At 51.0% G+C, this 21,874-nt stretch overlaps 1 protein-coding gene across 6 annotated transcripts in view; it reads right to left on the bottom strand.

Moving 5' to 3' along the window:
* HSPA12A (heat shock protein family A (Hsp70) member 12A) overlaps window positions 1-21,874 on the bottom strand; it is a 182,466-nt gene that overhangs the window by 10,979 nt on the left and 149,613 nt on the right. For all 6 annotated transcript variants that reach the window (XM_017944364.3, XM_021943725.2, XM_031652045.1 and 3 more), the window contains 4 exons: window positions 20,834-21,020; window positions 18,531-18,635; window positions 12,091-12,207; window positions 3,602-3,773 (listed from right to left, as the gene is read on the bottom strand). In XM_017944364.3, the coding sequence (XP_017799853.1) occupies window positions 3,602-3,773; window positions 12,091-12,207; window positions 18,531-18,635; window positions 20,834-21,020 (581 nt within the window). The remainder of the gene's footprint in view (window positions 1-3,601; window positions 3,774-12,090; window positions 12,208-18,530; window positions 18,636-20,833; window positions 21,021-21,874) is intronic.

Here is a 21,874-nt window from a genome sequence, read left to right as displayed (position 1 = left end):
ATGTGACCCTACCCTGGTCACATTTTTTGGAGAATGGGTTAATGAAATCGCCTAGTTTCCCAGCTTTGCTGCCCCAGGGAGGAAGCTCTCTGCCAAACAGCCTGCAGTGCATTCAGTTAAACAATTCCACATCAAGGAATTTTGTCTGATACAAGGAATTTGGGGTATGTTTTCCTAACATGGACCCTGGATAAATGGACTGGGGGCCATATCCTGACCCAGCTGAAGCCAATATGCATTGCGGCCACAAGGTGGCGCATCTGGGCCTGGCAAACCCCTGTGCTGCCTTTTCCATGAACACAGGGACAACTTCCGTTCCTGCTGTGGCTTGGGGTGCTGAGTGGCGGGGACGCCTGTGTGGCTGTGACAGGGCACAAATCATTGTCCCTATGTTCGGAGAAGGAAATCAGGTCAGGAGAGGTTAAGGGGCTTGCAGTTCCCACAATTCTTTTCTTGCAGTCTGAAATGAACCCTCAGACCTTAGGCCCTCGTGCCTTTGAGATTTAACAATTTACAGGGAAGGTGGAAAGAGCAGAATAATGGAATGTTTCAAGATGAGAAGGGTGCTGTGAAAGGGCACCTGGGGGGCGGCAAGGCACCGCCAAGGTGGGAGTTTGGGCAAATCGACCCTCTGGGCTTCAGTTTCCTCGTCCATAAAATGGGGATATTAATAGTTGGCTTAAATTCCTTGTGGGCAGAACAAGGACTGAGTCTCCAATGTATCATCAGCCAGCACACAGTAGGTGATAATGAAGGCTACACGCCAAGTGGGAGACCCAGTACTCAGCAAATGATAACTGAGCGATGGAGGGCAGCCCCCGATGTTACAGGGGAAGGCTTCGCTGTCCGTGGCTCTGCTGCCCCCTCCCAATTTTTGGATTGTTCAGTCCCTAAGCTGGTGCTGCTGATTTGGAATTGTCCTAGAAACCCCTCTGCTGCTGGTTATCCAGTAAAGCACCCTTGACCTCTGGCCTCTTTCAGCCAAGAACACAGTGTTTACAAAACAGCTTCTCTGGGGATTCGAATTGCAAACACCAGGCCAGCTCCAAGTTCTTCTAAATCAGGGCCTGGTTTAGAGTGGAGAGGGAGGCATCCCTTGATTAAAGAGTTCCTGTGGGCCTGGGAGAGCTCCCCAAACTCGGGGCCTCTCTCCTGCTCCCAGCACGGGCTCCAGATGAGCCTGCTGCACACTTTGTAATGGGCATTTGGTTTTCTTTTTTTTTTTTTCTCTCTTTTCTTGAGACAGAGTCTTGCTCTGTCGCCCAGGCTGGATGGAGTGCAGTGGCACGATCTCGGCTCACTGCAGACTCCGCCTCCCGGGGTCACGCCATTCTCCTGCCTCAGCCTCTCGAGTAGTGCCCGCCACCACGACCGGCTAATTTTTTGCATTTTTAGTACAGATGGGGTTTCACCATTTTAGTCAGGATGGTCTCGATCTCCTGACCTCGTGATCTGCCCACTTCGGCTTCCCAAAGTGCTGGGATTACAGGTGTAAGCCACTGCACCCGGCTGGCATTTGGTTTTCTAAAGCCATCTAGATGGTTTAAAAAATGGCATTCATAAAATACAGCCAAGCGAGGCTAATACAACATGTACTGAGCTCTCAAAAATTAGCCAAGTTTTCAGGCAAATTAAGCCTCAGATTGTGAAAAATGTATCCTTTATCGATCCCATTCAATCCTTCACGAGTAAAATCCTGCGATGCTGGGGCCGGGCACCAGCTCCATTTCTCCCCGTGGCACCCACTGGCCTTCAGTAACGGAGGAGCATCGAGGCATCTCAGGTACTCCTGGTTAAGTGCTCTGCCAGGCTCTCCCCAGATAGTCCTCGTCTCCTGGCAGAGATGTTCTCATTGTAAAGTGAGGCTGTCACCAAACCCACTGCCTCACTGCCCTTCGGAGGGGCGGTGCCCGACAATTTGAGGATTTCAAAAACCAGGAAGACCCTCTGAGCACACAGAGACAGCAAATTCCACAAGCCACAGGACAGGAACACAGAGCAGTGTGGGGGCAGATGTGATCCATTCAGGGAAAGGAAACCAAAACCTCCTAGGGAAGGCAATCTTTCAAAAACAGATGTTCCCCCTGAAATGTGTTATACTCACAAAAAGTTAAAAACAGCTATTCTAGAATTAGCTATTGGTCATGCATTTGTGTTTGTGAACAATATGAAGAATCAGCATGTAAGATGTAAACTTAGTCTTTCCTCTTTTTTCCAGTGAAAACAATGAAGATTAAAATTTAAATAAACCTCTGAGTATTCAAAATGTGAATGCATTCGATTTAGTCAGCAATAAGGCTAGCCTCGGTGAGCCTTGAGGAGGCCGAGCGTTGGTAGAAAGGGGCGAGTCAAGCCCTCAGATCTTAAAGGGAAGCTCTTTCCATTCATTCTGGGTAAATCAGATCTAAGGCGTGAGCACACCGCTCCTGGCCGGCTAGCGCAGCAGCCTGGTGACAAGGGAGTCTTTTGCCACTGCTTTGTGGCTGAGGTTCCCAGATTCCTAAATCTTGGGATTGAAATACAGACGGGGGGCCTCTGGGGCAGAGTTGTTTCTCTCAAGAGGAAGAGGGGAGGCCTGGAGGAGGCAGCCTGAGACCATCTAAGCAGGAATACACATGGGCTCAGGGTGAGCCTGGCCTGGTGCCTTGGGAAGTGCAGGGACGGGCCTTGGGTGTGGGGTCCAAAGAAAAGTTGGGAACAAGCTTGTGTCAGGGACAACTCAGCAACGGTCCTCACTGATGTCTTCTTCCCTCTCCTCCTCCCGGGCCTGGGGCCTTCTGGTGGGGGATGGGGGTGAGCATGGGTGACAGGTGGGTATCTGCCCTCAAAGCCCTCATCTGGGAACAGAGCTCAGAGCTGCAGTGCCTGGCGCCACCCCCACAGTGCTCCCACTTAGTGCCCATGCTCACATTGGTGCCTTGACCCTCACAGGGCATGTCTGCAAACCCTATAGCCCTCAACACACCCACAGGGCCCTGGATACCAGGGAACCAAGTTCCATGACCAAGGCCATGACCCAGTTGCCTGCAGGTGATTATTAAAGAGAAAAAGCTTTTTAAAACCCCAGCCTGAGTCTCCCTAAGGCAGTGCTCCTTCCCACAGCTAAGCGAGCATCACCTAGGTCAGGAAAGTCAGCTGCTTTCATCTGCATTTTAAACTCTCAGCGAAGACACATAATGAGCTCATCACACATGAAGCAGCCCAATGAGTGAGTCAGCAATAAATCAACAGTCTTAATGGAGAATTAATAACAGGCAATGGAATTAGATTAAGAATCTGTTAATACACAAGAAAGATTAAGAGCCTAGTACAATGCAAGGCCAAGAACTGCTCTCAGGCTACCCTCAGGTTCTCAGAGAGAAGCTCCCCGTCCCCAGGCACTTGGTGGATGATGAACCAGGGTAACCATGCCTCCATTTATGGGGGTCCTTGGAGGGGCCAGGTAGGGGGACTGAGCAGAGAGGTGCTTAAAGCCCACCTCCTCCTGGAGTATCCTGATTCTTCATTGACACTAAGTGCCTTTAAAATCATCAGAGGGAGAGAGACACCCAGGGCTTGGGAGGGAAGGAGAGCAGGAGGGGGAGAGAGAGAGCAGAGGTACCCTGTGTAAACCCAGCTCCTACTGTGTCACTGCCGCTGTACCCATTGACGGCTGCCTTGCTGCTCAGCTCAATCATCTGGTGTAGCCGCAGCTTTCGGCAGTAGATAGAGGCCGCCTCAGGCTCCAAGGCAATGATGAGCTGCTCCGAGTTCTCAGGCGAGACCAGGCCTGCCTGGAAGACAGAAACAGAGGCTAGGACCCAGGGCCCCCCGGGCCGGCCTGCTCACAGGAAACCCATGCCTGGGGTGACATCCCTAAGGAGGGTGCATTCGTGCTGTGCTTCTGTGGGACATTCTCTACACAGTCCTCTGCACAGTGTCATGTCGGGGTGCCTCGGTACTGGGCCCCAGGCCAGATACCCCAACACCCCAGGGTGGCCAAAGAAAATGTACAGGCACCCTGGGGAAACGCCAGGAGCTCTGGCTGGGGGCCTCTTGCCCTTGGGGCCTGCTTGGTTCACAGCTGAGCAGCACCATGGGGAGGGGCAGGGGGAATACGGACTGTAGGATGCACACGGGCTTCCACGCTCCGGTGGTGGAGGCACGGAGTTGCAGAGACCCCAAAACTTTCCAAACCATCACAGGGTGGGAGGCAGGTGATCTGTTCTCAGTTGTAATATACCACATGGTCTGACCAAATCGGAGCAAACCCCTGTTTGGTGGCCTTGGAAACAGACCATGGCTGGGCCTCAGCAACGCAAGCATTTGATTTTGCCATCTGGGTAACCGACCTGTTATCTCCAGAGCGCTAGGAAGGTCCCTGAGATTTGCCTGCTGGGGGTGTCAGATGAGCAGTGGCTCCAGGAGGAAGCCCCCCCTGGAATCCCATATAGTCCCTCATTTTCTAGAGTACAGTTGAGTCAGCAAGCAGGTATCTTATTCAAAGCCGCCACCCTTTAATAGTTTTATTATACACATATATCACATATGGTAATAAATAGTCCTTTAATAATCTGATCTAATCTGATCCCCAAGTTCTCATCTGTGGCTTCCATCTGCAGACATTTGGGGCCTTAGCCTGTAGTAGGCAGAAATGCTTCTGCTCTGTGACATCTGACCTGTCCCAGTCACCACTCCTGTGGGCCTTCAGAAGGGCCAGCCCAGGAAGCCCTGGGATAACTCTTCTGAGGATGCTCAGAGAAACAGCCTGGTTGGGCCTCTAACCAGCTCCCTGGCACCTCTCATGGCCTTGAACTGCAGCAGGAGGCCCCACGTGCTTCTGGAAACCATTCAGGCACACGGATGTCCTCGGTTGCCAGCCCAGCTGACCACGGAAGCACGCTTCATCCCTGCCACTGCCATGCTGCTGACTTTCTGCCGTTTCTTAGGAATCTTGGGCTGCTGCCTTCATACCATTCCTACTGGGAGGAAGGCCTCGAGTTGTATAGCAGACCCCTGGGGTTTAGTGCATTCTTCTTGCAGACCAGGTTCAGAAGGTCTCCTAATGTCACACACGCACAAATAACCTCTCACCAGGGGAAGCCAGCCTCATCATGGGCAGAGGGGCTTGGGAGGTCCAATTATGGGGCAAGGAGGGAAGGGGATTTTCAGGAATTAAGAATGCAAAGTGGCCAGGTGCAGTGGCTCACACCTGTAATCCCAGCACTTTGGGAGGCCAAGGCAGGCAGATTACCTGAGGTCAAGAGTTCGAGACCAGCCTGACCAATAAGGTGAAACCCCGTCTCTACTAAAAATACACACACACAAAAATAGCTGGGCATGGTGGGGGCGGCGCCTGTAATCCCAGCTACTCGGGAGGCTGAGGCAGGAGAATTGCTTGAATTCAGGAGGCGGAGTTGCAGTGAGCCGAGACGGTGCCACTGCACCCCAGCCTGGGCAACAAGAGTGAAACTCCATTTCAACAACAACAATAAAAGAATGCAAAGGACCTTCAGGGCTATTTGTCAACTCCTTCACTTTATGTCGAAAGAGAGGGAGGGTGGCCCACTGTCCCAGTTTGCCCAGGATAGAGGGATTTCCTGGCATGTGAGACTTTCAGCGCTAAAACTGATACTACTGGCAGGCAGGTGACTGAACATCTTCACTCTATAAATACCAAATGCCTCAAAATGGCAGAACCATATTTGGAAGGCTGACTTGATAAAACCAGATAAGAACCGCCACTCTCGTGTCCTGCACTGTCCACGGCGAACCCTCTTCCCACCACCTAGTACCCTCCGCTACGGCCAACCACCCGGGCGGCATCCATGCCCGTCAGCTCAGCCCGTGGGTCAGAGAGGCTGGATCTGCCCTTAGGCGACATCGGTCAGCAGGGCCCTGACTCAGGTGCGTGACAGGATTTCCCACTGCCCCCATTCAAGCAAGTAAAAGTCCCCCCTCCCCAGCTTCACCCGCACAGGGTCACATTAGACATCCTTGGCACAAACGTGGCTGGCGGTTAAAGTGAAAGAGGACGTGGCTGTCACACGTGCAGTGCCCCCGGGAAAGGTGAAACCTCTGAGCCTGGATCCCAAGGGGCCAGGAGGAAGAAATCCCACGTAAGACCAAGAGGACCCCTTCCGAGGGACAGCTCCTGTGCAGATTCTTCCATCCTGTAGCTTGTGGAGTCAAGGACCTCCCAGGAGAATAGAAGCTCCAAGGGGGAAGCTTCCACAAAGCGGGGTGAGGAAGAAGCGCCAACTGGCTGCAAATAAGCTGCCAGGCCTGTATATATACAATTCTCCTCCAAAGTTCAAACCTGAAAATAAACTGAGGGTGGGGGCAGACGCATGAGTGGAGCCCAGGGAGTTGGTGTGAGGGAAGAAAGGTAAAGACCCAGACGCTACATTACGGTTACCACATCCCACTGGGATGTCAGCCTGCCGGGTGGGACTTGCGGTAGTGAGGCCCCCTGAAGGGCCAGAAAAAGCAAGATGGGTCTGGGCCACGGCAGCAGGGACAGGGATGGGAAGGGAGAAAGGGCGCCATAAGCTCTGCCCCTTGCCCCCTCTTCCCACACCATAAGCTCCACCCTCATCCCTCTTCTCCACACGATAAGCTGTGCCCCTCATCCCTCTTCCCAAACTGTAAGCTCCACCCTCATCCTTCTTCCCACACCATAAGCTCTGCCCCTCATCCCTCTTCCCACACCATAAGCTCTGCCCCCATCTCTCTACCCACACTACCCCTGAAATTGAGCAGGAACTCTTAGATGGGAAATCTTTATTTGGAAAATTAGATCCAGCAGTCCAGAGGGGTGAAGAGCCCTGTGTAAAATTCTGCAACTCGAGGGCATCCGAGTGTGCCTGTGTGCAACTGACAATCCAACAGAACTGTCCTCTGCCCAGGACACTCTCACATCCTGAAGACACTCAGGCTGCCCCACGTCTGTGGAAAATAGCTTGGGCTGGCCCCCTCAGGGGAAGCCTCTCATCTGTCCCTCTCCAGCTGGGCTGGCCTCAGCTCCACAGCAAAAGCTTTGGCCTGTTTCCACAGGGGGTTCCCCACTGTACCAGGAAGAGGATGCAGGCAGGAAGCAAAGGTGAAGAGAACCCTACTCCCAATGGGAGGAAAAGGCAAGGTCACGGGTCCAGGCAGTGTCCGGGAGGCCCAGGACCAAGTAACCACACTGCTTTGCTTCCACCAGCTCCTGTCCAGTGAGGGGCTGTGTCCCACCCACAAACTCGCATGGAGGTCACAGAAGAGAGCTGAGAAGGAAGGTGAGAAGAGGCAGCAGACTCTGCACAAATTTAATCTCCCCAGGAGTCCCAGAGCTGCTGCGGACTCCGAGGAAAGGAGGAAATGCTAAAGCATCGCCCAGGTTCTCAAAAACCCACCTTTCTCTCTGGGCAGGAAGACCCAATGCCTGGAAGTGCAAGCTTTGTTTCTGCATTAACACTTGCAGCCACCCTCCACAGAAGCGCTCCATCTGGCAGTCCTCAGCAAACCTATGGGTCTGTTTGCCTGGGATCACGCCAGGTCAACTGCAGCCGCAGAACACTCTGTCTTGGCTAATTCTGCCTTCGGAGAAGGTACCTCATGGTTACTACTCCCGCGTGAGCCCTCCCTCCACTGGGGCCCCGGATAAGCACTTAACATATTCAGTCTCCAGTCCTATACACCAAGCTTGTCCAACCCATGGTCCACAGGCTGGGACAACTTTAGATACAGCCCAACACAAACTTGTAAGCTTTCTTAAAACATGATGAGTTTGTTTTTTTTTTTGCGATTTTTTTTAGCTCATCAGCTATCATTAGTGTTAGTGTACTTAATGTGTGACCCAAGACATTCCTTCTTCTTCCAATGTGGCCCAGGGAAGCCAAAAGATTGGACACCCCTGTTACTAACAGTGCAGATACATGTAGCCTCTCCCGCAGGATGGTGGATTTTCTAACGGCAATGCTCAGTTCTTCTTGCCCCAGAGCACACAGTAGGTGTTCAGGAGGTAGCTGCCGAACGAATGGACCCACCAGCCATCCAGCCAGCCTTTTTTCTGCAGTTTCCTGGCCCTCATCCCTGCATTCCACAGACATGACCTGGGGATGGATTCTACATACAGGAAGTATCTGAACCAAGAGCATATGCTGCCCCATTTGACTCCGCCAAGAACTCGGGGCTGCAGGAGCACCATCGTGGTAGCTTTTTAGAGCCTTCCTCTGTGATCACGAGTTTCACTCAGGAGAAGCACGTGAGAAAACCACACTCCAGGGAGACTCAGGAGGGGAGCAGGTGGTGTTTACACCAACTACTCTGCTCCTCCGCCTTGCAATCAGCCAGGAGAATCTGCCACTGTGTCCACAGCTGAGAAAAAAATGGCCAGATCAGTTAAGTGCTCTGCGGGTCTGTGGTCAGGCTACAAAAAGGCTACAGCTGCAGCAGTTCGGGGTGTTACGCTATTTTGTTTTCCTGATGACCATTTTTCACCACAGCTTGTTCAGAAAGGGAGGCAGAAGAAGCTGCGTCTCCATGTTAGATGAGATCATTGTACATACGGGAGCAGCATTTATTTAACAGGTTTCCGGAGCCTACTAGAGTTACACATTTTAGGCAAAATGCCCTTAGAAATAAACTGGACTATTTCCTATCCACAATCCCCTCAGCTTCAGAACAGTCTCCGGTTCTAAGTCTTTTCTAAAGGCCTCAGAAGAGGGATCAGCTGTTCTTTCTGTTACCGTCTTTTCACTGAATGCTCTTAAAGGGTGTAAAGATGGCTTGAGTCCGGGAATTACAAAAGATAAAGGTTTAACCCATCTTTTCAACAAGCACTCAACACAAGGTGAGTTTCTGGAGTTCCACTGAGGAAACTGCATCTGTGCACCCTCTCTGCAGCCTTTATGGGCAGTGAGCCATAGCCTGCCCCAGTGGAGGCCCCAGAACTCCAGACCTGCTCCTCACACCATCTCCCAGCTCTGCTTCCAGGCTGCTTTCTCCTCCACCTGACAGGTGGGAGGTTCAAGTTCAGCCCCCACCACTGCCCCACAAACCTGTGCTCAGGAGGCTTCTGATAAGCCTGGAAGGACGGGCTCCATTTTCCCCACGCAAGCAGAGTAGACGTGACCAGTTCTCCAACTGTCCTACTGGAGTAGCCACTCTACCTCATCCTTCCAGCTCTCCTGCCTGAAGTCGGGCCCACGGGATGGGATGCACTTTGGGTAGAAGGATCGGTAGGCAGCCACCGCCTTGCAGAAGGAGACAGATGTCCACCTGATTCAATACCTTTCACATACACGGGTGCCTGGTGGGTACTCGCAGAAGCTGCTAGGCTGAGAACTATGTTCTGTGCTCGGACACTGTATTAGTCGGGGTTCTCCAGAGAAACAGAACCAGTAGGCCAGTAGGGCATACAGACACACAGACAGACAGATAAATAATTATAAGGACTTGGCTTATGCAATTATAGAGGCTGAGAAGTTCCAAGATCGGCAGCCAGCAAGCTGGAGACCCAGGAGAACCCACGGTATAGGCTGGCAGGCTCGAGACCCAGGAACAGTCAATGTTTGAGTCCAAAGGCAGGGAAAAAACAAACAAACAAACAATGACCCAGCTCAAAGGCAGTCATGCAGGAGGAACTCCCTCTTACTTGGGAGGGTCAGTCTTTTGCGCCATTCGGGCCTTCAACTGATTAGATGAGGCCCACCTTCCTCAAGGAGGGCCATCCACTTTGCTCAGTTTATTGATTTAAATGTTGAATTTTATCACAGGAACACTCAGAATGATGACTGACTAAATATCTGAGCATCCTACGGCCTAGTCAAGTTGGCATATAAAATTAATCATCATCTTTCTTATTCTGTATAATAATGGGGGATGGAGAGAGAGTAGAGAGATGTTCATTTTGCCCATAGAGTTGCAAATTTCATTTCCACTTTGTCCTAAGACTCTCCAGAAGACAGGTAAAGAGACTGCAGCAATGTCTGCAAAGCAACTGTGCTTCCCAGTACACCCCTCTCCCTAACCCACAAGTATGGAAGGTGTCAGTGAACCATTTGGCTGTGAGCAACCCAAGAGCTGGATCCCTGCCTTGGTTGGGTATAGAACCCAGTGCCCACCACAGTCCTGACACAGAGATAGGTCTGTTTAGGTCTGTTAGGTCTATACACTCTAGTATAGGTCTGTTTAATGAATAAATAAATGCATGAACAAAAAACAATTGAATGATCGCTGCCATCTTTAAATCCACTCAGCGGCTGTCAATGGAACGCAAGTATCAGATCAGAACTGCAAAGGATCAAAAACGAAGCTGCAAAAACACTGTACCACAGTCAGCCAGCCTCGAGGAAACAGCATGTCTCTGGACTTCTGAAAGCAAATCCCCCACATTCATAAACACAGCTCACATCTGTCCTCACCCAAGAGCTGCAGGCCCTTTTCTCTCTTGAGGCACCAATTTGATTCCACCAACCCCCAGGGACTTGGTGTCCTCCTCTGTGACTCCCCAGTGTAAGGGCCCCACGCCTCCTGTCCCACCTCTTGGAAGAGTCAGCCCAGGGCTCAAACTCCCCTGACAAATTTACCAGCCACTGCACCTCTCTTTTTTTTTTCAGGCTATAAATAAGAATGACCTTTTTGTGGGTCACACATTTGTTGCTGAAGTCTTCCTGTGGGCTGGGAAAAGAGTCAAAACCATGAATCTTGAATATTCTTCCTGGGAAAAGCTCAGAACACCGAGCAGCGTCTCTGCAGACAGCTGTGTCCCGATGCCCCATTTCCAGGCCCTGCCAGAAGGTTGACACTATGGAGTTTGTGCTCCGTGATGCCCAGGGCTTCTGTGAATGGCTAAACTGCATTTTTTTCTTCCGTTTTAAAAGAGCTTGCCTCTCTTTGGAGCTTCCACCCTCTTCCTTCATCCCTATAAAAACAGATCTATTTTTGGCAGGTACATACACTGAGCCAGATTCTCACGCTGCACGGAGGCAGGGGAGTGCACGGGAAGCAGCCTGGGGAAGGGGAGAGAGTGCAGGGAGGGGACTCCTCGCCCTTGACTGCATGCAAGTTGAACTGCGTGCTACTTGGAGTCAAGCCTTCTGAGTGAGCGCTGAATACAATTCATGATGCTGAGGTTCCCATGGCCATTAACTATGCTGGGGCTCCGGGTTGACTCTGCGGGTCACAAACAAAATCAGAGGTACGACTCCTGGGAAAGGTGGGCAGGATGCTTCCTGAGAGGCATGACAGTGGGGAGGGGACATCTAATGACTCTGGTGACTTGCCACACAACCCAGCCTCAGCTGAAGACTCAGAAAACTGACTCTCAACACACAGAGAGCTGACCCAGGCCCCAGGCATGGGTGTTCATACGCCCAGGGGCAACAGGAGCCAGCTCTGTCCTGTCCTGGGGACCATAACAACAGGTGAGCATGGCCTGCCATTCCTGCCTCAAAGCCAGACCCTCACAGCAGCCGCCCCCCAGTGCCCACAGGGATGGGGTGGCCACTGGCACTGAAGCATCTGTATCCCTGGCCAACAAGCGCCTGTGCCTGGTATGCCCCTTGGCCATGCCGCTGCCCTCTGCAGGGGTCTGCCATCTCCAACACAGCCCCTGCTGAGTGAAGCGTGCAGGGAACAATCACACTTCCTTTCTTTGCTGCAGCAGACATGCAGTTTTCAGCCTCCACGCCAAGCTGAAATGCCTGATTCTCAGCCAATGGCCTTGGCTTGCTTGCTTTCTTATTCAAATATTCCTGTTTCCCAAGCCTTTCCCTTAAGATTCTCACTTCATTTCACCCACAGAGAAATGTCTCTGAACCACGGCTTTGAAATCCTAGCCCTGGACACTCCGCAGTAGAAACATGACCTGGAAATGTAGAAAGCCAGGAAGGAAACCGAACCCAGCTCTTGTTGTGGGACTGACCCCCATTGCTCCCCCAGGAGGAAGCTGAGGAACGGGAAGGTTCCTTGTCTCCCAGCCCCCACCCTGCCTAGCAGAGCCTCCTTGCTGTCTCCCATGGAGGCCAGTGAATGTGGGAGGTACCTGGGCGGGGCTACAGTCACTACCCTGGGCATCTTGGGTCCTTCTCCTCCGGCTTCCACCCACCCTGACCCCACGCTCACCTGGTAGGCAGCTTGTCTCATGAACTGCTTGGCCGGCTGCTTCCAGATGGCAGGCACCGTGATGACCCATCTGACATCAGAGTTCTCGAACTCCGAACCCGCCTGGTCACTCAGCTCCTGAAGCCAAGGGAAAGAAATGCAACAGGTCAAGTGGCAGCTGGTCCCTGGGGCAGCCTCCTGTAGCTTCACTGAATCCAGGCTTCCCGCCAAAGCTCTTCAGGAGCCAGTTTCAGGGACCCCCCAAACTTATCAGCATCAGAGAGCAAAGATCTGTTTCCTGAATATTCAGCAAGCAGGGAGCTCTAGCCCCTTTCCCTCACTGAATGGGACCGTGGGCTGGAGAGGAGGATCAGAGGAAATCCCTTTGGCCACTTCCTAATCATGTGACTTTGGACAAGTGACAACCTCTCGGGCCTCAGTTTCCATATCTGTGCAGTGGGGATAATGCCTAGCTCCCAAGATTGTTGAGAGGATTGATGATTTATGGAGAGCTACAGTTACTGAGTGCTTAGCATGTATCTGCCACCTTATTAAGCACTTTGCATACCTTGTCTCTATTCATCCAGTGAAGAATCCTGTTAGGAAGGGATTCTCACTGTGCCCCTTTCCTACAAATGGGGATACTGAGACTTTGATATGCTCAGTACCTTTTTGACCACTGTACAGTTAGAAAGTAGCAGAGCCAAAATTGAGACTCAGAGTCTAGTCTATCGTACTATGTACGATAAATGAATGATAGTGTTGGTTGGTATCCTTGGGGAAGAGCTTGGTTTTGGGCTGTTGGTATTATGTTCTGCAGTTGGTTGAGCCATGAGGGTTCTTGCTTGTAAGCATGTTTGCAAGGATGATTTGTGGGTGTACATAAATATGTGCTATGTACAGTTAAACACTTATAGTACTATATAATATTCATGTTGGCTAGCAGTAATATTCATGTTGGCTAGTAGTCTATCTTGATTCCGCGAAGGTCTGCGTTATGACATGTGGTCCCATAGCTAAACAGTGCCTGGTCCACAGTGATGCTTACCAGCTGGTGCCAGCTATCATCATTGTCATCTACCTTATGCAAGGCCAGCATTATCAGGGGAGTTTTCCCAACAGGAAGGGAAGGCTATGAATGATACGACCTCATCAAGAACCATGCAGCCCTTCACTTTTGGTTAAGGTTAAACCACATCACTGAGGCCCATGCTGATAAATGGGCTGAGCAGAAGCATCAGAGGTTTCCACCTGGTTCACACAGACAAAATATGTTGCTGGAGGACTTCTTAGACTCAGTATTCCCATCTGTGTTGGAGATCATAAAACTAACCCACAGCATTACTGGCAAGATTAAATGAAAACACATGGGGAATGTCTGGCCCAAAGACCTCCGATAAATGCTAGTTCTTTCCTTCCTTTCTTTTCCCCTTGCCACATTCACCAGACAAATGTGTAATCAAACCCAAACGCACACCAAGGCACTTCTGTGTCTAAATCAGCTCTGGAGACAGAAGAAAGATTAATAGACTGATAGAAAAACAAACAAAAAGAATTCCTGACAGTGTCTCATTTTTCCTATTGTTTCAAACAGTTATCTTGGGTTTGGCTCGCCCTCTCTCTCTCTGAACTAACTTCCTCTTTGATCAGTAAGTGATTTTTTTTTTTTTTTTGCCTTTACTTTTTCTAAAAATTTGTAATAAAAATGCTTCATGGTAAAAAATATACACAACATAAAATTCATCACCTTAACCATTTTTAAGTGCACAGTTCAGTAGTGTTAAGTACATTCAGTAAACTATTTTAAAACATCTTTCCGGCCGGGCGCGGTGGCTCAAGCCTGTAATCCCAGCACTTTGGGAGGCCGAGGCGGGCGGATCACGAGGTCAGGAGATCGAGACCATCCTGGCTAACATGGTGAAACCCCGTCTCTACTAAAAATACAAAAAACTAGCCGGGCGTGGTGGCGGGCGCCTGTAGTCCCAGCTACTCGGAGGCTGAGGCAGGAGAATGGCCTGAACCTGGGAGGCGGAGCTTGCAGTGAGCCGAGATCGCGCCACTGCACTCCAGCCTGGGTGACACAGCGCGAGACTCCGTCTCAAAAAAAAAAAATAAATAAAAAAAAATAAAACATCTTTCCAAAAACATCTCTGCTTTGGACCAATTTTTTATCATTATATTTTGTTTCCTTGCAGGTCTGCATTGGGTTTGAAAAAGCAGGTGAGGGTATGATGTGTGTCGGGAAGATTCTAAGCATGGTGCCCATTACCAGGCGGGCGATTTTAAACTCTTTAAAAGGAAAAGGGTCCAAAATACACACGATGGGCTTCCTTGAGCTGTCTGGAGAGTTTAGAGGAGCTGTCAGTTCCCCAGCGGGTAGGGAACAGCTTGGAAGGGAAAGGCGCCAGCATTCATTAATTGACTATCTCATGTGTCAAGCACTGTCACGGGCTTTCCTTCATGACCCACTGGGCGGCTTCATTTCTGTGACTCTCGGACATCCCACTTGAGTAGATATCCTGCTTTTGCTCATTCCGGCCAAGCAAGCCATAATCCCCTCCCTCCGACTCCAGCCAGCCCCTGGCAAGGTCTAGCTCCTCCTATACATCAAACAGCTTTTTCTCCTGGAATTTATTCATGGCGTGTTCCCTGTTGGGAGGAGCTACCTTTGAAAGAAAGGTGCCAGCAGGTTCCCTGGAGCCTCTCTGGCTGAGCTGAGGAGTTCACAAACAACTACCCACATGGCCACTTGACCTTCTGGGGCCGTTCCCTCCACCTCCTCCCTCCCCTTCTGAGATGGGCTGCTCACTCCTTTCCTGCTGGCAAACTTGAAAGGCACCAACATCCTGGGCTTTCTGAGTCCTACATTTCCCCCGAGCCCCCATGGCTCCTCCTCCTAACTCAGGAGCCCCTGTGGGCTCTGTGCTCTGTGCTCCTTCGCCTGCCTCGGCACCCACAGACACATCCTCACGTGGCCTCCTGGGGCACCAAGAGCGGAGCGTGTCCCTCTGCAACCTTCGCTCTTCGGGCAGACCTGGGTCCACCTCGTTGTGCCCCTCCCCTTCTGCCCTTTTGCCGCCTGGAACAAAGGCGCTGACCCCTTCTCCAGTTCCAAGCAGGCTTCACGACGCTTGACACTTGTCTCTGACTGTGGTCACCTTCCCGAACCAGTCCCTCCCTTCCCCCTCCCATGCCTCCTCCCCCGACCCCACAACGACCTTGCTGCCAGGCCCCTCCCTGCCCCTTGTCCCCTTACTGGTGGAATACTGTTTGCCCAGAACCCACTCCTTCCCAGCCTGCGGACCCTCTTTCTTCTTGGTTGTCGCAGTCCTCCTCCTTGCTCCCCGAATGACCCCGTGGCTGTGTCTCAGAGCCTCCCTCTCTCCCTGCAAACAAACCTGCAGAATGAGTCGGCTGCCTCCACACCGCCCACCTCCACCCTACAGGCTCTTGGGATTACTGGGGTCTCTCACTCTATGCTGTGCTCTGAATGTGTCCCCCAAAACTCATGTGTTGGAAATGTACTCCCAGTGCAACTGTGTTGGGTGGGTGGTGGGGCCTAATGGGAGGTGTTTATGTCTCCGGTCTCAGGAATGGATTTTTGTGCTATAAAAAGGGCTTGCGGCCGGGTGTGGTGGCTCACGCCTGTAATCCCAGCACTCTGGGTGGTCAAAGTGGGTGGATCATGAGGTCAGGAGTTCGAGACTAGCCTTGCCAACGTAGTGAAACCCCATCTCTACTAAAAATACAAAAATTAGCCAGGCATGGTGGCACCCGCCTGTAGTCCCAGCTACTTGGGAGGCTGAGGTAGGGAAATTGCTTGAACCTGGGAGGCAGAGGTTGTGGTGAGCCGAGATCACGCCACTGCACTCCAGCCTGAGCAACAGAGCAAGACTCCGTTTAAAAAAAAAAAGGCTTGCGGGTTTCAGGAGTGTGTGAGCTCTTTCACTCTTCTGCCTTCTGCCATGTGAGGAACAATGTTCCTTCCCCACATCCACATCACCTGGCAAGAGGATGCTGCATTCAAGGCTCCATCTTAGAAGCAGAGACTGGGCCCTCATCAGACACCAAACCCACCAGCACCTTGATCTTGCACTTCCCAGCCTCCAGACTATCAGAAATAAATTTCTGTTTTTCATAAATTCCCAGTTTGTGATATTCTGTCACAGTGGCACAAAAATAGACTAAGACACTTGATATGGTGTGGCTGTACGGTCCCCACCCAAATCTCACCTTGAATTGTAATAATCCCACGTGTCAAGGGTGGGGCCAGGTGGAGATAACTGAACCATGGGGGCGGTTTCCCCATACTGTTCTTGCGATAGTGAATAAGTCTCACGAGATCTGATGGTTTTATAAAGGGGAGTTCCCCCGCACAAGCTCTCTTGCCTGCTGCCATATAAGACATTCCTTTGTTCTTCCTTCATCGTCCACCATGATTGTGAGGCCTCCCCAGGCATGTAGAACTGTAAGTCCATTAAACCTTTTCCTTTATAAATTACCCAATCTCAGGTATGTCTTTATTAGCAGCATGCGAACAGTCTAATACAACACTCCACTACTATCTCGGTGGCTCTGTTACTCATTCCCCCATTAGAAATCCTTTGAGGACTCCCCATTAACCAAGAAGTTCCTTGGCTTGGCATCCGCAGCTCTGCACTATCTTGTCCTGAGCTCACGGCATCCTGGCTTTATCCCGCAGCCTTGGTCTCCTTCCACCCCAACTGCTTTCTTCCCACAGCTGTTTGTCTGCTGCTTTCTTCCTTCTGAGCTGAGCCTGTGCCATTCCACCAGCTTGAAATACCCACCCTTCCAGCTGCTGCCTGTCAACCACTCCCCACCCTGCCCCGAATCCACCTCCTACAGGGAGCCTTCCATGACGCTCCCCGCTGGACAGAATCTCTGCCTCCCCCAGCACCCACAGTTACCCCCTCACCACTCTGACCCTGACCACACACTCCTGTATACTGAGTTGATTTATACACTGCCATGCTTGTATAGGATTTCACACATTAAAGGCACTCAAAAACCAGTTACTTGAATAGATGAAAGTAATACCATGTTCTCACTTCCTCTGTCTCCCTCTGACCCTATTTCTAGGATTCACTGAATTTCCTTTAGTGGTCACACAATACCAAATGCTTCTGAAGTTCCCAAATCTTTTTGGGTAAAGCTCAAAACATCAGGGCTCTTTAATCATCTGATCCCCACCTACTGGTCTCCAGGCCTGTGGGAGGAGACACGAGTGGACAGCCATATTCCACTTCAAAATTAGATGCTTCTGGCATTTCAGGCCATCATGACCACAGACCTTTGTGGGGGTGACCCAAGGGGGCTCACGCTATTAGCTTCTTCCATGGGGTCTGGGGGGGGACAGAGGAGGAGGGGGAGGAAGGGCGGAAACAGCAGCCACCATATATCTAGTGCCTACTATAGACCAAGCTCCAAGTGGGGTGCTGCATGCCCAGTCCCATTTGCTGTCCATCAGCCTGTGAGGTACAGTGATCCACTCCACTCTCCCGTTAGGAAAGTGGATCTTGGAAAGATTAAGTACCTTGACCAAAATGGCACAGCTGCTAAGTATGTTTCCTGCCTTTCTTTTTGTTTTACTGAGATATAATTTCCATACCACAAAATTCCCAGTTTTACAGTGTGTAATTCAGTGGGCTTTAGTGTATTCACAAGGTTGCACAACCAACCCCATTACCTAATTTCATCACCCCCCAAAGAAACTCATATCCTTCGGCAGTCGCTCCTATTCCCACTCCCCGCAGCCCCTGGCAGACAAAGCCTCTGCTTTCTGTTTCTGTGAAGGTGCCCGTTCTGGACATTTCATCCAAATGGAATCACACGGTATGTGGCTGTCCGTATCTGGCTTCTTTCACGTCACATGGCGTTTTCAAGGTTTCTCCATGTGGTAGGATATAGCAGTAGCTCAGGCCTTGCTCTGGCTGAATAACATTCATTGCAAGATAGATCACATTTTGTTTCTCCAGTCGTCAGCGGATGGGCATGTGGAGCTTTTCCGATTTTCGTCGTTGTGAATAATGCTGCTGTGCACATTCATGTATACGTGTGTTTGTGTGGACAGCATGTGGACTGCTTCCACTTTTCGTAGTTATGAATAATGTTGCTATGCACATTCATGTACGTGTGTGTGTGAACATCTGCTTTCATTTCTCTTAGGTATCTATCCAGGAGTGGAGCTGCTGGGTCCTACGGTAACTCTGCGCTTTACTTTTTTAGGAATTGCCAAACTGTTTTCCAAAAAGGCCACACCATTTTACATTCCCTCCAGCAGTGTGTGAGGGTTCATCCTGCTGTGTTGACTCCAAAGCCCACGCTCTCCCTCCAGGCTGTGCCTCCTACCCTGGCCAGCAGGTGCAGCAGCCCAAGACATGCAGCTGGCACGGGTGCCACCGCATAGCACACAGCTGGCTGGCCTCAACTATCGGTCCTACCTTCAGCGCCTGCTCCTTAAAGTACTGCAGGGCATAAGCAAAGATTTCAAGGGCTTTGACTTTCTTGCCATTTGCTGCCGTCAGGTCTGTATCCATGGTGAGGTCCTGGTAGGAGGAAGAGGAACAATAGTAAGAAGAGGACAAAGGAGAAACATGTCTTCTGGCTTTAGGGACTGCTCCAAGGGGACCTAGAGGATCCTGGTGAGCCACGTTTGTGTTCCCCCATGCTTAAAGAGGCAGACTAGGAGGGTGCATCCCCCAAAATGGGGGCTGGCAGCTGTGTCCCCTGACTGTGTTGGGGACAGCTCTGGCTGTCCCCTCCAGGCCCTGCCTTCACTGCTCCCTCCTCTCCCTCTCTCTCCTGGATCCTCTGGGAGCAGAGGTTTCAGGGGCAACAGTAGAAGTCAGGAAGAGAGAATAGGCAGCAGGTGCCACTCCCCATGCAATTTCCATACTATTTCCACATTCGAACACACACGGTCATGCTCAGGATCCCCTCCCGATGGAGGCCTAATCGTACCAACCCACTGCCATCCATGATGCTAAACAGACGAACCTTTCATTCCCCATTATGCTGCCAACCAAGTCACCAAAATAGAAGAGCTTCTATTTTAAGGCTTGCCCTGTCTAATCCACCAGGAGCTCAGCATCACTGCCTTCCTTTCTCCACCAAAAGTGAAAGCAGCTGCTGAGTGTGGTCCTAGAGAGAGGATGCTCTGCAGAGCCCAGATGCTGGTGGAAGGAGGTCATTTAAAAATGATGAGAAAAGTCCCTGTGGGGTAGGGATGGGCAGGGAGTGAGAGCAAAAATCAGGAGGAAGCCCCCAGGTCTCCTGAACCAACAAGCTCATTACTGCCAGGAAAAAAAAAAATCACTGGGGCCTCCAGATTGATCCAGGCTGGGTAATTATGCTTTGCCTTGGGAGTGAAAACGGGCATTGAGTTACTAAGCCAGCCACGTGGAGCCCGTCTGTGGCATCCTGACCTAGCTGCACTTGCTCTCTCCTCCCAGGCGGCTGCTTTCTGCTCCTGGTGCCCAGCAAACATACCCCAGCTTTGGGGCAGCAGCTCCCAGGCTTGGAAAGGTGGCGAAACGCCAGGAAGCCATGGCTCTGAATTGAAAAAAATCCCTGTGCTTCCTTCCACCTGCCATCCTGATACTCAGCATCGAATCCCATTAGGCGAAACAGGCACAGTTCATTTCTAGCAGAACTCGGTCTGCACCACAGAAAGACAACCACGCCGATGAGCACAGAGCCTTGAAAGGCAGGGTGCTGGCTGCTGAATTTACCACTTAGGTTTGCTTTGTCATCTGCAAGTGCTCGGCAGACAAATGAAAGCAATTTGAATAGGAGCTTGTACTTGACTAGAACTTAATCTGCATCAGGCACGGCTCTAAGAGCTTTACGTATTTCGATTCCTTTAATCCCTACAATATCCCCATCAGGAAGGCACTGCCATTGTCTCCATTAGACAGAGAAGATAAAACAAGTCAGGGAGAAGTTAAGTAACTTGGATTACATTTCTCAAAGGTACCAGTGGCCAGATTTAAACCCAGGCCATCTGGCCCTAGAGTCTATGATCTTAAACATTATCATCATCCTGCCTTTCTCAGCACTGAAAGTGAAGGAAACTTTATGGAATAAAATGCTTAACTCAAAAAAGTTCCGTCCTATCCCTATCCTTTTCTACGAAGCTTCGGGGTGGCAGGGGCTGCCTATTTGATGTAGGTGTCTTACGGAACACTGGCTTGCTGGGAGCGGAGGCCACCACTCTGGGAGTTGGACCTCCCATTATTGGGCACTTTGATGTCCTGAGCTCCCCTCCCCACACAGAGAACTGGATGTACCAGTTGCTCCTGGTTGTTACATCCAAACTGGTTAGTTAAGAGCTACTGCCCTGAGCTCCCCACGTGTCCCTAGCCCCCAGGTGGATCCTTCATGATATGCGGATCTTTCAATAATCTAGAAACTAAAGGGGGAGCTCCTGGCATGGCAGGAGGCCCCCAGCACCCCACTCCTCTGGTATAACCAGGGTCTACTCTGATAGGTCCATTTCTAAGACAAATGAGTTGTTAAATATTCAGAATGTCTCCCCGCCCACATGCACATTGGAAAGCATCGCATATTCCACAACAGCACTGTGTGCTCCAGGTTGTGTCTAAAATCAAGGTAAATGGACACTGATTTCTGCTTGGGAGAGACTGGAGGGCCCCCTGGGTTGCATCCCTTCCCCACCCCAAGGATAGAGGAGCCTGGGCGCTCCATTGCGGGAGACCTGGGGCCAGGGCAGAGGCTCGCTCACCCCAGTGGTGTGCAGTTTCATCTTGAACTTCTCCAGGTACAGCCACTGCTTGGCCTCATTGGGATCCAGGTCGTGGTAAAAGTCCCTGGCGGCGTACCCGAAGCTGTGGAACTTCCTCTCGGGAGTCAGCAAGATGGTGGTTGGCGTCTTCTGATTGGACACACCAGGATCACCTCCCTCCCATCGCCTGCCACCAACGGAAGCAGAAGTTATGGGGCCTTCTTTCAAAATCCCAGTTCAGGCGGCACAGATTTGAACACCTACTGTATGCATGAGTGTCAGTGATGTGGGTGCCCAGATGCACTCTGGTTCAGCTGGATGTGCAGCTACTAGAGACACAACTTCAGTTAAAAAGGAGATGAACTGGGCAAGTACAAAGTTCTTGCTCAGTAACAAGCTCTGCCTTAATCTTTCACTCCATGTTTACTGAGCATCTACTCTAAGCATCTACCTGTGTACCAGGTGCTAGCATGAAACTTTTATGTTTGTGTCTTCAAATAATTCACAATTTGCTAGGCACTGTGTTTTCAATTTGCATATACTGCTAGCTTGAATCCTCTTTGAAACACGGTAGGTATAAACAAATGCATAATTACCTGCCTTATGAGATGCAAATAAGGGGCCCAAGGTGCCAGCTGGTGGGGCAGAGGAAAGAATCCAGGATTGGGGGGAGAACTGAAGAAGAGACAGACAACTGGATCTCAAAGGAGGGAAGGATGCTCCAGGCTGCTCAGAGGTGGGCCAGCCGGGGCATTCGTGGGGAACGTGAAGTGATTGCATTGGTTGGAGAGAGTGTGTGGGTGGGAAGAGTGACTATGAAAATGGGAAGCGTGAGAAACACGATTGGGAAAGCGGCTGGAATCAGGCTGAGGAGAACCCTGGGGACTTAGACATTTACTCTGTGAACAATGGGAAGCCACTAAAGCTCTTAGAGCAGGGGCATGACAGAATCAGAGTTGCTGTTCATAAGGGCAAACTGGGCTAAATGGAGGGGAAGGGAAACCAGGAGGCTCAGACCTATCCTGGAGCGGAGGTGAAAGA

This window comes from Papio anubis, chromosome 11 (genome assembly GCF_008728515.1).
Source record: "Papio anubis isolate 15944 chromosome 11, Panubis1.0, whole genome shotgun sequence".
NCBI classification, from domain to species: domain Eukaryota; kingdom Metazoa; phylum Chordata; class Mammalia; order Primates; family Cercopithecidae; genus Papio; species Papio anubis.
This window is presented reverse-complemented; position numbering and strand designations above follow the sequence as displayed.